At 44.8% G+C, this 14,184-nt stretch overlaps 1 protein-coding gene across 1 annotated transcript in view; it reads left to right on the top strand.

Annotated features, from left to right (window-relative positions):
* The window catches only part of CUNH11orf53 (chromosome unknown C11orf53 homolog), a 28,593-nt gene extending 14,996 nt beyond the window's left edge, over nucleotides 1-13,597 (top strand). Inside the window, exons 3-4 of the mRNA XM_040630709.1 lie at nucleotides 11,131-11,484; nucleotides 12,726-13,597. Coding sequence (XP_040486643.1) covers nucleotides 11,131-11,484; nucleotides 12,726-13,127 — 756 coding nt within the window. The 3' untranslated portion in view covers nucleotides 13,128-13,597. The remainder of the gene's footprint in view (nucleotides 1-11,130; nucleotides 11,485-12,725) is intronic.
* The last annotated feature ends 587 nt before the right edge of the window (nucleotides 13,598-14,184 follow it).

The following is a 14,184-nucleotide window of genomic DNA, read 5'->3' as shown; positions in this document are numbered from 1 at the left end:
CTCTTGAGGCCTAGACTCTGAAGTATACACATCACTTCTGTTACATTATTAGATCAAGTTACAAAACCATCCTAGACTCAAGGGGTAGAGGGACAGACTTCACTTCTCGGTGGAAGAGGCAGCAAAGCAACTGGGGCCATAGTTAATCCACCACAAATGGCCTGTCTCCCCAGGTAGATCCCAGTCGAAGCTCCGGGGTTGCATTTTTGTCTCGCACATGCAACATTCGGCACTATGCCTCTCGCGTCAGAGGTGCCCAGGAAATGTCTGGTTTGATGGAAGGGCAGGTGCAGAGAACTTTCTTGTTCCATCATTAAGAGCTTGATGGAGCAGAAATTTGGGAGTCAGAGACTCTGGGTTTAAATCTAGCTCTGGAATTTACTAGATGGGCAATCTTGGGCACCTTACGTAACTTCTCCGATGTTTGGTTTCCTTATTTGTTAACCTGAGGTGGCAATATCTAGTTTATAGTAAGATAACCTCATATAAAGCACCTGACACATGGTAGATAGATGCTTCGAACTATAGTTCCCATTCATCATGGACGATTTTTTTTTTATTTATGGTTAAATTACTATGTAGCTCAGATAAGTAGCCCATAAATCAAAACCTTCCTCAAATGTTGCAAAACGAATAAAATTAGAATGGGTTTGGCATAGTTCATTCACGGTATAAGATATTACACCAATCAGAATGCCCCTGCTTCTACTACATGCTTTAACATTAACAAAGGCATCTGATTCTCTATGCCCATTTTCTTCTGGAAGAATAAGGTATTCCAACCTAACATGGATAACCATTTGAAGACTCACTGTGTTACATCCAGCATTAACTGTACATTCATTTCAAAGTTGGAGGAAAATCATATGACTTATGGTGGGTCTAAATCCAGATCTTAAAACATGGTTTTAGGGGCACCTGGGTGGCTCAGTTGGTTAAGCATCTGACTCTTGGTTTCGGCTCAGGTCATGATCTCACATTCGTGGGATCCAGCCCTGCGTCAGGCTCTGCTGTCAGCATGGAGTCTGCTTTAGATTCTTTCTTCCTCTCCCTCCCACCCATTCTCTCTCTCTCTCTTTCTCTCTCTCTCATAAATAAACATATAAATCTAAAAAACCAAACAAACATGGTTTTAGAATGTTCAGTATAGTGTCACCATCTTGACCCATCTCTCAACCATAGGTGGGATGACAGTGAGATATTAAATATATAAAGTGCTATGAATTCCTTTAAAAGGGAGCCCAGCTACTCATAAGGGGCTGTGATTACTATTATTTTAGCATTAGTAGCAAAAATTAAAGAGATGCTTTCTAAACTATGTCATTAGAATTTAAAAATAAATTATATACCAGTATGAAAAATCTTAATGCTATTTGGAGATCTTTTCCTTAGTACATTTCAATATATTTCTTTAACTCCGTTGGCACCTAAAATATTATAGGGTCATAAAAATGATGATAAATGTACTCAAGGTGAAACTCCTAATCTTATCACTTTACTACCTCGGTGACCCATTAGTTCAAATTAACTCATTTTCATGGAGGGGCTTTTGGGGCAGCTGCGAGGCTGCTGTGTTAGCTACAGGAAGTTGCAGACTGGCAAATTTCATTCAAATATAAACCTCCGAATTTGGCTACCTGGCATTGCAAGATCCTGTTGTTTGCAGTATGCAAAATAAAAATTATATACCATCTTGCTTGGTCAAAAGTTATGGGCTCCTCAATATTAATTTCAGTATTATTCCTGGAGGATTCATATGATAAGAGGCAACTGTATGAACATAATATTTTGAACAAGGAAGAAAGGAATGAGAGTTTTCCCTTCGTATGTCTAACGACAACTAGTGACATGCTAAAGACTCATATTTTAGGTTGTTCTTTCTCAACTTATAAAATCCGAGAATGAGTTGGGGGAGTAAGTACCAGCTCTGAAATCTGTCCAGTGAAGCCCTTCCCGGTCCGTACCCAGGGCCTTTAGAACTCAGTTCGATGTTCTGTGAGGCAAACTGACGTGGTGCGTTATCATCGCCCTTCATATTTACCCCCTTAAGTATTTCCCAGGTCACCATAGAGAGGGCAGCACTCAGAGCTGTAAAATAATTGATTTGATAGAAATGATTATAGTAGTGGGTCACAGGAGTCTATCAAAATTTGTCAAAATTCATCAAATTGTATGTTTAAAATTTGGGAATGTTATTATATGTAAATTGTACTGTAATAAAGCTGACCCCCCTCCCCAAATAGTGTATCCACTGAAGGACTAAGGATATGTATGCATCAGACAGGGAAGTATCAATCTCACTAAGTCCTCTTTGTGAGCTTTCGCATAATTACATGCTCTCTCTGGATGTCCCTAAGTCTCCTGTGTACTAAAAAAAAAGTTTAAGCTACGTATATTTTCCTATTTTCATTTTTGAGATATTAAAACGTTTGGGAGGCAGCATGGTGCTTTAGTTAAGAAACGGACTCTGAAATTCCAAAGGTCCTTATTTGACCCCACCCACCACCATCACTATCAGTTCCACCTACTCAATAACGTGGCTTATTTCTCTGTTCTTCAGTCCGTCATCATTAAAATGAGAATAATATTACTTATCTTTGAGGATTGTGGTGATAATTAAATTAGATAATATGTATAACACATCTGGGCATGTGGTAAACAGTTTGCTTATGAAATCAGAAGTATGGGTTTATGAATTACTTCTATTATAATTTAAATCTCTGCAAGAGAATTTGAAGATTATGGGAAAATAAAATATTTTATGCTGTGCAAAAATAGAAAGGTATCTACATCTAGTTGCGATATTTAGCTACTCAGTTGTTTTGGTCAGACTAGATGGTCTGGGGGTGGGGAGATCTCACCCACAACAAAACTGGGTCCTGCCTAAAACACATTTTAATAAGTTGTTGACCTGGCAGGAAGTAAAGGAAATCTCCAAAGCAGAGGGGCAGGGGATGTGGGGGAAGGAGTGTTGGCATGGGGGGCTGGGAAAGATTTTATCAGAAATTAAGCCGTTGAGTGATGAGAAGGTGATTACACCAAAAAGGCAAGTTCCTCTGAGAACAGATGTCCAAATCAGCTTTATGCATCAACTGGTCCTTGAATGGTTGCCAAGGTTGGGGAGCTGAACTTGGGACTCCAGGATTAACCTGGGGAAACTGGAAGGGAGCTGGCTCCCTAGAAATATAAATGTAAATCTTCTGAAGGAAAGCAGTCTCAAATTAGGACACCAGATTTTTACAGATTAAGGTTAACCAGCTATAAGCTTCAACCAAAAATCACCAAATGCATAAGGAAACCAACCACTATGAGTGAGAGTCAGCATAAACAATAAACAATAAATTTACATTCCTAGAACTTTCAGATATTAGAATTACCAAATACAAAATATACAGTAACTTAATAAGTAGCAAATGGTCAACTAGAGTCTATCAAAAGTTACCAAGCAGATTTTTTAAAAATCAGATGGAATTTATAGAAATTAAAAAATATGTATTCATTGATAACTTTTAAAATACAGTATATGAGTAAAACAACAAATTAACTACAGTTGAAGAAAGAATTAGTGAATTGGATGTAGATCTGAAGAAGCCTATAGCAATTTATAGCAAAATACAGAACAGAGAATCATGGATATAGAGAATACATAATGGGAAATTTGGGTTATAGATAATAAAGGTAAAAGGTTTAACATACGTCTAAACAGAGTCCCAGAAGGAGAGAATGGGGATGATACAGACAAGGCGATATATAAAGAGAGGACAGTTGAAACTTTTCCAGAGGTAAGGTGAGATTAATTTGAAGAAACTTGAAGACAAAGGGAGTATAATAAAAAACAGAGATTTTAAAAAATGGGCAGAAGACCTGAATAGACTTTTTTTTTCCAAAGAAGATATACAGATGGCCAATAGACACATGAAAAGATGCTCAACATCACTCATCATCAGAGAAATGTAAATCAAAACCACACTGAGATACCACCGCACACCTGTCAGGGTGGCTACAATCAGAAACACAAGAAACAACAAGTGTTGACGAGGATGTGGAGAAAGGAACCCTCGTGCACCATTGGTGGGAATGCAAACTGGTGAGGCCGTTGTGGAAAACAGTATGGAGGTTCCTTAAAAAAATTAAAAATAGACCTATCCTATGATCCAGTAATTCCATGTCAGGGTATTTACCCAAAGAATACAAAAACACCAGTTCAAAGACATATTTGCATTACTCTGTTTATGGCTGCATTATTTACAATAGCCAACTTATGAAAGCAGCCCAAGTGTCTTTCAATAGAGGAATGGATAAAGACGATGTGTACACACACACACACACACACACACACACACACATATACAGTGGACTATTCCTCAGCCATAAAAGAGAATAAAATCTTGCCATTTGCAACAACATGGATGGAGGTAGAGTGTATAATGCTGAGTGAGTAACAGACTCTTAAAAACAGAGAACAAACTGGTGGTTGCCATGGGGGGATGGGTGAAATGGGTAAAGGGGATTAAGAGGTGCAAACTTCCAGTTACAAAATAAATGTCATAGGGATGAAAAGTACAGCGCAGGAAACATAGTCAATAACATTGTAGTAACGTTGTAGGGTGACAGATGGGGACTACACTTACCACGGTTGAGCATTGAGTAACGTATAGAATTGACAAATCACCACATTGTACATCTGAAACTAATATAACATTGTGTGTCAACTATACTTCCATAATAATTTTTTTTAGAAAGCAGTCAGAAAGGAAAGAAAAATTGTCCAAAGTATAACTGCAAGGTCAACAGCAACATGGAAGCCAAAAGACAGTGAGGCGATATCTTTGAGGTGCTGAGAGAGGAATAACTATAAAGTTACGATTGTGAATGTAGCAATATTATCTTTCAAGTACGAGAGAAAAAGACATGGTATTTTCAGATAAATGAAAACTGAAACATTTTACCATCACCATCACCTACAGGAAAGGAATTTTCTAAAGGATTACTTTAGAAGATGGAAAATGAATAATAATAAAAAAAAAAGCCTGAAAAAAGAGTAAGCAAAGAAAATGGTGAACACGTAAGAAAATCTAATACAGATATACTTAATAAAATGATGACAATTATGATGTCTACTTTGGGAAGATGTAATAGAGAGAAACAAGCTAAAATACAAGAGAACAGCATACTCACGTGGGTTATGAGAGGCATAGTGAGAGTTAGCGTTCTAAGGATTTTGTCAGTGGGAGTTTTCAGATATCGTTTGTAGTCTTTGTTACATATGCAAGGTAAAACGTTACGGGTAACCATAAACAATGAAAACAGGGTTGCAATTTCCACCACAGGTAGAAGGTAACACCGTGTAGGAGAAATGAACACAAGAGGCTTCTTTTCATCAAATAGTAAATAGAATCAACTAGACTCGCAATCGGGAAATCACTGTAGGGTCTTCAGGTGCTAGAGCTGGGCTGGGGGCAGGGGCAGCACTGGCTGTCCCACAGTGATAAAGAAGCCTCGACAGAAGCAGGAGTGTAAGAAGATTCCAGAGACTGAGGGTCGTACAAGAGAATAAGAGGAAAGCCTTCTCAGCAGAGACGCCGGAAGCTGTAAGGGACCATGTCAGCTTAGACTGAGCTTTATCCCCGCCTGGGGGAAGAGTCTGGAGGCAGAGCCATTCCAGCAAATACAGGCGCAGCCCACTGATGCTGAGGGGAGACTAGGGTGCTGGTACTTCTGTCCATCGGGTGGGGCATGTGCCAGCATCTCACAGAAGCCTGGCCCAGCTTAGGCCAGAGCCGTTTCTGGGGAGCAGGCAGAGAGAGCAGGGGGGAGAAGAGCAACAGGACATCGCCCTGGCAGCACTCAGGACACACTGTACATACATAAGGACACCCAGGCGGAAGCCGGAGGGTGTGCGCCCCCCGCCAGACAGAGCTGAATAAGATGGGCCCTGGCAAGATGGGGAAATGTGCCCCCACCCCAGGGCTTTATGTTTAATCACCGCCTCCTTTCCTTCCCGGGTAAGATGTAGGGCACCCCGATCTACACCCACCTCTGATCCTGCCTGCCCAAGGTCCCCTTCTCCCACTTAAAAGTGTCAGTTTCTTAAACAGCAAGACACATAAATCAGGAAGGGTTTAGAGGAATATGCCATAGATCTGAAGGGGCATAGAGATGCATCTGAGGGATTAGGGCTAACACTTCCTGATGCTTCTAGGGCAGGGACGATTCGGAGCGCTCTGCATACGTGATATCATTTAATCTCAGGTTCCCAAGATCACACGGCTAGTAAGAGGCAGAGCTGGGGTTCAAACACATACACTCTGGCTCCAGAGTCTTCACTTAAAGAACCCATGCTCCTTCTGACTGGTTGGAGGATTTTTTTTTTTTTTAAGTAGGTTCCCCACCCAGCAAGGAGCCCAGTGTGGGGCTTAAACTCACAACCCTGAGATCAAGTCCTGAAATGGGATCAAGAGTTGGACCCTTAACTGACTGAGCCACCCAGGTGCCCTGTGGTTGGACAATATTTGGCCTGGAGAAGAGTGAAATCCGTTTTGGTGCTATGAACTGAATGTTTGTGTCCCCTCAGAATTCCTAAGTTAAAGCCCTAAGCCCCAACATGATGGTATTTGGAAATGTGGCCTTTGGAGGGAATTAGGTTGTGAGGGTGCAGCCCTGGTGAATGGGATTAGTGCCCTCATAGGAGAGATACATGACAGAGACAATCTCTCTTTCTGCCACACGAAGACATGGTGAGAAGCCAGCCATGTACAAAGCAGGAAGAGGGCCCCCACCAAGACCCCGACCACACGGACACCCTTCCAGCCTCCAGCCTCCAGCACCAGGAGAAATGTTTCTTGTCAAGCCACCCTATCTATAGTATCTGGTATAGCAGCCCAAACTGATGAAGATAGTTGGGAAATGATGAGTTGTCTTTAAATATTTGAAGGGCCATATATAGAAGAAGGGTTAAACCTATGGACCAAAAAGATGAGAAAGAAGAAAGTGATTCTGGGGCGCCTGGGTGGCACAGCAGTTGGGTGTCTGCCTTCGGCTCAGGGCGTGATCCCAGCGTTGTGGGATCGAGCCCCGCATCAGGCTCCTCCACTGTGAGCCTGATTCTTCCTCTCCCACTCCCCCTGCTTGTGTTCCCTCTCTCGCTGGCTGTCTCTATCTCTGTTGAATAAATAAATAAAATCTTTAAAAAAAAAAAAAAAGAAGAAGAAAGTGATTCTTTTCTGCCTGCTTTGTGACAGCCAGAAGTGCCCAGAGAAGAAATGGGCTTTGGGAGAGGGTGCTGGGTTCTGCAGCCCTAGAGGCTAACTGTACCAGTGTTGATAATATGGACAGGATTTTTGCATTGAGTGGGTGGTTACACAAGGCTCTCTATAACATCTCTTCCAACTTTTGAGAGTCTGTGGCACTGCGAGGGACAGGGGCTCAGATCCAAAGAACCAGATGTTGAGGACTCTTAACTTTTGCAACAGCTATTTTTTCCTACATGACTTTGTTCCTGGGCAACGTGGAGCCAGAATTTGCAATCGTATACTTTAGGACTCTTCACACCTAGATACCCTTCCTCCAGAGGTCAGCTTTGGCATCACCTCCCCCCGTTCCCCGGATGTGTTCCCTGCCCTATCCCTGACACCAGCTTAGATGCCCCCCTCGCTCCATCTGTCCCCGACCACGTCACTTCTCACACTACACTGCATTGTCTGTTTCTTCGTCAGTAGCTATGTTGGCTTCCTAAGCCTGCAGTAACAAAGTGCCACAAATGGTCGGGTGGGCTTCAAGTGACGGAAATGTTTTATCTCACAATCTGGAGACAGAAGTCCAAAATCAAGGTGTCAGCAGGGCCAGGCTCCCTCCGAAGGCTCTAGGGGAGCATACTTCCCTGCCTCTACCAGCTGCCGGTGTTGCTGGTTCTTACCCTGAGGTCCTATCACTCAAACTTCTGTCCCTGTCTTCACGTAGCCTTCTCTCTTCTGTGTCTGTCTCTGTGTGTCTCACTCCTCTTCTTAGGACACCAGTCATGTTGGATTTAGAACCCACCCCAATTCAATATGACTTCATCTTAATATAACTAGTTATATCTTCAAAGGTCCTGTATGGCTATAAATCACTTGATCTATAGTTGATATTCCCACGAACAATAAAAAACGAAAGACAAATTATTCCGTTTCATCTAACCTGTACTTTTAGCATGTTTACCAGAATCTAACTTTGGTTTCTCTCTGTCTCTCATAAAACTTTGTTCTCTGATACTTGAATATTTTTTTAAGATTATTTATTTGAGAGAGATAGCATGCGAGTGGGGGGAGGGGCAGACGGAGAGAATCTTGAGCACACACACCCCTTGCCCTCCCCCACCGCTGAGTGCCTGAGATCATGACCTGAGTGCAAATCAAGAGTTGGGCACTTAACCTACTGAGCCACCCAGGCGCCCCGTGGTATTGAATTCTTAATCTTGGTTGCCCTCCTTGTTGAACCCCCAATATGTTTCTTAGTATCAGAAAATAAAGCTTGTAAAATGTATTCCTAATCTTTTTTTTTTTTTTTAATTCACACTTGCAACTAAGGACAACACTTGCGCTCTCTTTGCCTTCCAGAGCAGCGCCCGCGACGCCCCGCCTGTGTCTGCTCACATGCCAGGTGAGTGCTTGAGTCCAACCAGCAGCTAATTAATTCCCTTTTGCGTGTAAGTCAGGCACTGGGGCTTCCATTCTTTTATAACGGCCTTACAGCACTTTGGAAACTTTACTTTTTCAAACTAGGTATTTTTAAAATATAAAATCAGGGAAGACAGACCTAATTCAGTCATTCCTGAATTCAAAGTTCCTTCTGTCTTGAAGGCAGCCTTTCCATCCCTTGCCCAGCAGAAGCTTAGTGAGCAGAAGCAATAGTAATCAGCCCCTTGATACAATTTTAAAATGTCTAAAATGCTGGCACGGTGATCTGATAGATTATGCACCTGCTTTAGAACAGAAAGAGACTGGTGGGCAGATGGAGGAACTACCATTTATTGGGTGCTCTCTATAGGTCAGGCACTTAGATAAGCATCTGGTCCTCATTTCAACACATAGGTCCCATTAAATACTCCTGCAGGGATGGGAAAGGGGCATTCTTATTCTTAGTAATAGGGTTGGGGGTTCCCATCCACCTGTGTGCATGTGCGTGTGCCCGCGTGCGCACACACACACACACACACACTCCTTTCAGATCCCAAACTCAGAAGTGGCATAGGCTTTCTCAATAATTTTAGTAAGCTTCAGAGCTGGATAAGGAGAGGAATGAGAGCAATAGGAGATCTCACGTATCTGAATGTCTCATGGTGTATGTTCTAATCGTGTTTACCATCACCGAATCTGGTTACATTTGCTCCCATCTATAGAAGGACATTTTTGCAGCTTCTCTTGCTATCTCAAATTGTCCTTCCCCTTTTAAAGGAGAAAAATATATGCTTAAGAGAGCACAGGTTTTTTTCTTGGTGGTTGTTTTTATTTGGAAATTGGAAGCGAAGATGTGAGATCCTGGATGCCTTCTTTACCTATTCCTCATTCTCTTCTCAGCCTTAATGACTCCCATGGATATAAATTCATGGCATGAAACAGAATCTTATCTATTGATATTAATTTTCACTTGCACAGATATTTTTCTTCTATGGAAGCATGCTTATGATGAAACCCCTAACCGCAGCTGTCAAATTCATGAGCAGATTAGAAGTTTGGGGCTATGGAATTTAAGATGAAAGTAGAGTGAGTGGAATTTGCTGTAAGTTTCTATAGGGAGTTTTGATTTCCTCTGAATGCATGCATAAATTTACATATAATTGTTGAACACAGTATTATACTGCTGGATTTACAGCAAATGTATGAGACGTAAGCCCTGCCCCGTGGAACTGCCCTGTGGATTAGAAAGAGGGGTGTAACTCAGGTGAGGGAGCAGTGAGCATAATATAAAGTGTCACACTGTGTGGCAAGGGCCAAAGAGCCGTGTAGGTGGAGTAATGTGTGACTGTGTCGTAATAACAAAGGAGAACGGTCTTCTCTCCCTGTGGACGCGTAAGCAGAGAGGGCGGGGACAGAGTCCACAAGTGGCCCACTCTGGTTGGGGGAAGGTAAGAAAGACAAGCGCCTGCATCTTCCTCCCCGCTCAGCCCTTTTGTGACCTCAAGGTGTAGGTCTCAGCTAATTAGACCACGTCCGCCACCAGCTGGAATCATTAACCCACCCACTTTACGGAGCTTGAGTCTATGTCCCCGAACGTGTTCTAAATGATGATGTGTTTCCTGCTACCGCGGAGCTGCTGGGTCTGAAAGGCTGTACCAAACACCTCTCTTCCCTTATGGGACAATTTTACTGGCCTTGCCATGAGTGAGACTCTTCTTAGCTTCAGCTTCTTCCCCTGTTTTCCCCCAAGGGAACCTTTCTGTGCGAGGTCTTCTCTTCCCAAACTCTCCCAGGGCCCAGGTGAACTGAGTCAGGGACTCTGCATGGACACAAGAGGGCAGCAAATAACACGAGACTCTTCAAAGCCAGAAAACACATTTTTTTTTGTAGTCCTCTGACTTGGCGCAAAAGCTCTATCATCCCAAAGCAAGCGAGCCATTTCTTGATGCGTGCTAGGTACGAGACATACGTTGGAAGGTCAGTATACGAAGAAGTAGAAGCATGCAACCTGCCTCCGATGGGGGTGGGATTGTAGTAGCCGCGAGGTTAGAGATCCTGAGTCTCAGACACCGAGCCCAAGGGCAGCCTGCTGCTAGCCGTCCTGCGTATATGGGGACCGGACTCAGACGCTGGGAAAAAGACCCTTCATTCGACAGAATGTGAATGGCGAGGGATTTCTTTTCTCTTCACGCCCAAACTTTTCCTAGGGCAGTAACCGGAACACAGGAAGTGCCTAATGTATGTTGAGTGAGTGAATGAGAAGAGTTACTGCACCATCTCAAATGAACTCATCTCCAAAGGCAGAGAGAAGGTTAAACATATTAGTTATTTGGGCTGGACCAGTTAAACGGGGCAATGCAGCAATATTTAATGCTTTTCAAGACCTGTCTCTACTTAGATGTTCGTCTTGGTGACCGGCCTGCATTAGACAGACCGCTTCCCCGTGGAGAGTGTCAGCTGCCACAGACATGCCCAGACTTCCCATGGTGGAAATTTTTGCCCATTTGTTTTCCCTTTGGCCGCAGGTTCGCCGGTCATGTCAGGTTACTATGGGGTCAGAAGATCGTTCCTCTCCGACTCAGACTTCCACAACACTAAACAGTTCGCAAGCGACATGTGCACCTCGGGCCCAGCGGCCAAGCCCTTTGCCTGCGAGGCCCCCGCGGGGCAGAGCCACCCAGGCCTCCTGGATCCCTACTTCCCGGAGCCCTACGGAGACCACCGGCCCCCGGGCCTGACCCCCAGCACCGGCTCTCTGTTCAGCGCCTCGCCCCTGCCACCGCTCCTGCCGCCGCCCTTCCCCGGGGACCCCACGACGCACTTCGTGCTTGTGAGTATGCAGCTCTGCCACGGTTAGGGGGTAGCCGAGGGCTGGGCCCGCGCGTCTGGGCAGTCCGGGCGCCTGGCCCCAGGTGGAGGCCGGGTCTGCTCGCCCTGCACACCCCTGAGGCTGCTCCACCAGGACTGGCTCCGAGGGGCCTCCCTCAAGGATTCCCGCTTCCACGACCTCCAGTGGGTCTCCCCAGGGGCTTGGGAGGGGACGACTATATGGCAGGGTTTGTATCCGTTTTGTTAGTACTCTGCTGATTTTGCCCGATGTTCCCCCATCGTTCCTCCCTCACACAAGGGAAGACACTGAGGTCCCATCTCCCGCAGACTGGGCTGTAATCTGCCCGCCGGAGCCGGCGCTTCAGGCCTTCTGCCCTCCCAGTCCCCGAGCCGCCCCTCCCCACCGTATTTCTACCCTATAGAATCTGGTTCTCCCCCGATCCCAACAAAGAGGTGAGTTCATAAAGATCTGAAGAATACTGACACCCATCTTATGGAAAACTGTAAAGCCTTCAACTACAAAGGAATGACTCTCTAAAGATGGGACTTTAGACTAAAGGGGGGTGAAGGGGCTGGGAATTAACATTATGGAGTATCCACTCCAGCCAGGAACTTCTGTGCGCCTTTGTTCATTTAAAACTTGCAACAACGCCAGATATCCTTATTAAAGCCCCATTTTACAGATGAACGGAGTGAGGTACTCAGAGTCAGGAAGGTAGTAACTGGCACAGACATGGACAGAACCCAGATCTTTCCAGCTCCAAGCCTATGGAAGCTCCTACCCCTTGGCTCACGGTGGGCAGAAGCCCATCATGTAGCTTGGAGACCTCCTTCTTTCGGGAGTAGCCGGAGCTGACACCCCCAGTGTGGAAAGGGCATTTCAGGACCCCGGGTGTTGTGAGGCTCAAAAGGAAAGCAAGACCTAGTTTGTTGGAAACGGTAAAATGCTGTATAAATGTTCATTCTGTTGTTCTCTCATTTTACTCATTTAATGTTGTTTTCTGGGAAAGGAATTGTAATGTATATAGGGAGTCTAATGCTAGAGTCAGAAAGGAACTAAAGCTCTCACTGCTGGTGTCAAACACCAGAGGGAACTACCTGGTAAGGAGGCGGGGACGGCAGAGGGAGGAGACCGGAAACTGAGGCCGCTCTGGAAACTGGCAGCCAGTGTTGCTGAGGAAATCTGTCTGCACCAGAGTACCCCCTAGTGACTAACCCCAGTGACCTTTCCATTCTCCTCAGAGGGACTCGTGGGAGCAAACGGTGCCCGATGGTCTCAGCCAGGCCGACCCCGTGCCCACCGACACCCTGCAGACCCTGCCACCCAGCGCTGGCTGCCTCTCCCAGCTGGAGTCAGGGAGCACCACCCCGCACAGGAGCTCCAGCTGGGGGGCCCCCCTGGCTGGGGCTCCGTCCTACTCTCTGCATGCGCTGGAGGATCTGTACCACGTGCCGGGGTACCCCACGCCACCCCCCTATCCCTTCACCCCTTTCATGACGATGTCCAATGACCTACCACACAAGGTGGTGCCCCTCTCCCCAGATGAGGGGGCAGACACCTCCGGCCTTCAGGACCCTACTTCATGGACCAAAGAAGAGGGGAACATGGCGTGGGGGTCGTACGAATGCCGCAGAGCTTACTGAGGGGTGCCCAAAGGACTCCTGCGTGCTTTTCTTTGAGCTGGGTTCTGTATTTCACAGATCGTTTGCAGGGTGTTTCCAGCTCATTCAGAGCTGGATTTTAGAATAGGCCATCATGCCACCCTTTGTAAGCGGACCACGGCATTCATTTGTAAGCCTCCTTCCACAACCCCACTGAAATACAACGAGACGTTAATTCAGGATTTCAGGGACTGTATTCTAGTGAGACACCGGGTACTCATGTGTCGTTGGACCTTTAGTAACCCATTACGTTCTGAATTTCTGTTAGCTTTGAAATACCATTTTTAGCGCTCATATTTTTCTTAAATTACATTTAAAAAGTTTGTGCGGATTGTGAAATATACTGATTTTCCTGTTCCGTTTTTCTTAGTTATGAACTAAGTGTGTTCTATAATAAGAGAGAAAGCATAGGATGTAATATAGATTAGGGCACATAAAACAAAACTCATTTTATACCATGTGATTTTTTAAAGAGGAAAGTATTGGGGTGCCCGGGTGCCTCAATCAGTTGAGCGTCCAACTCCTGATTCTGGCTCCAGTCGTGGTCTCAGGGTCGGGGAATCGAGCCCCACGTCGGGCTCTGTGCTCAGTGCAGAGTCTGCTTGAGATCTCTCTCTCCCTCTTCCTCTGCCTCTCCCTGTCCTTCTAAATAAATAAATAATCTTTTTTAAAAATTTATTTAAAAAGAGGGAAGTATTATTATATGTTTCTCTCCTTAGTGACTTGTAAAGGCCCAGCAACAAATACGGCACCATATGTAAATGCTTTATTGTGGTTAAAATACGATGAGGTCAGGAGACTGTCGCTTCGTAAATACATAGCTTTGACCCTGCCCTAGAGTCTAGGATGTCCAAAAATGGGTCTAATCCAAAAAATGATATGGGCCCAAAACTTTCTTTGATCCATCGTAGCCTTAATTAAGCCAGACATTGTTTTTCTGATGGAAAAACCCATAGTCGTTAGAGTGGATTAGTAAAAGCAGTGTTCTGTGATCCAATAAGAATAAAGAAAGAAAATGCCGAGAGCATAGCTGGGCTGT

This window comes from Ursus maritimus, unplaced genomic scaffold (assembly GCF_017311325.1).
Source record: "Ursus maritimus isolate PB19 unplaced genomic scaffold, ASM1731132v1 scaffold_16, whole genome shotgun sequence".
Lineage (NCBI taxonomy): Eukaryota > Metazoa > Chordata > Mammalia > Carnivora > Ursidae > Ursus > Ursus maritimus.
The sequence above is the reverse complement of the archived record's forward strand: the minus strand, read 5'-3'. Positions and strand labels throughout refer to the sequence as shown.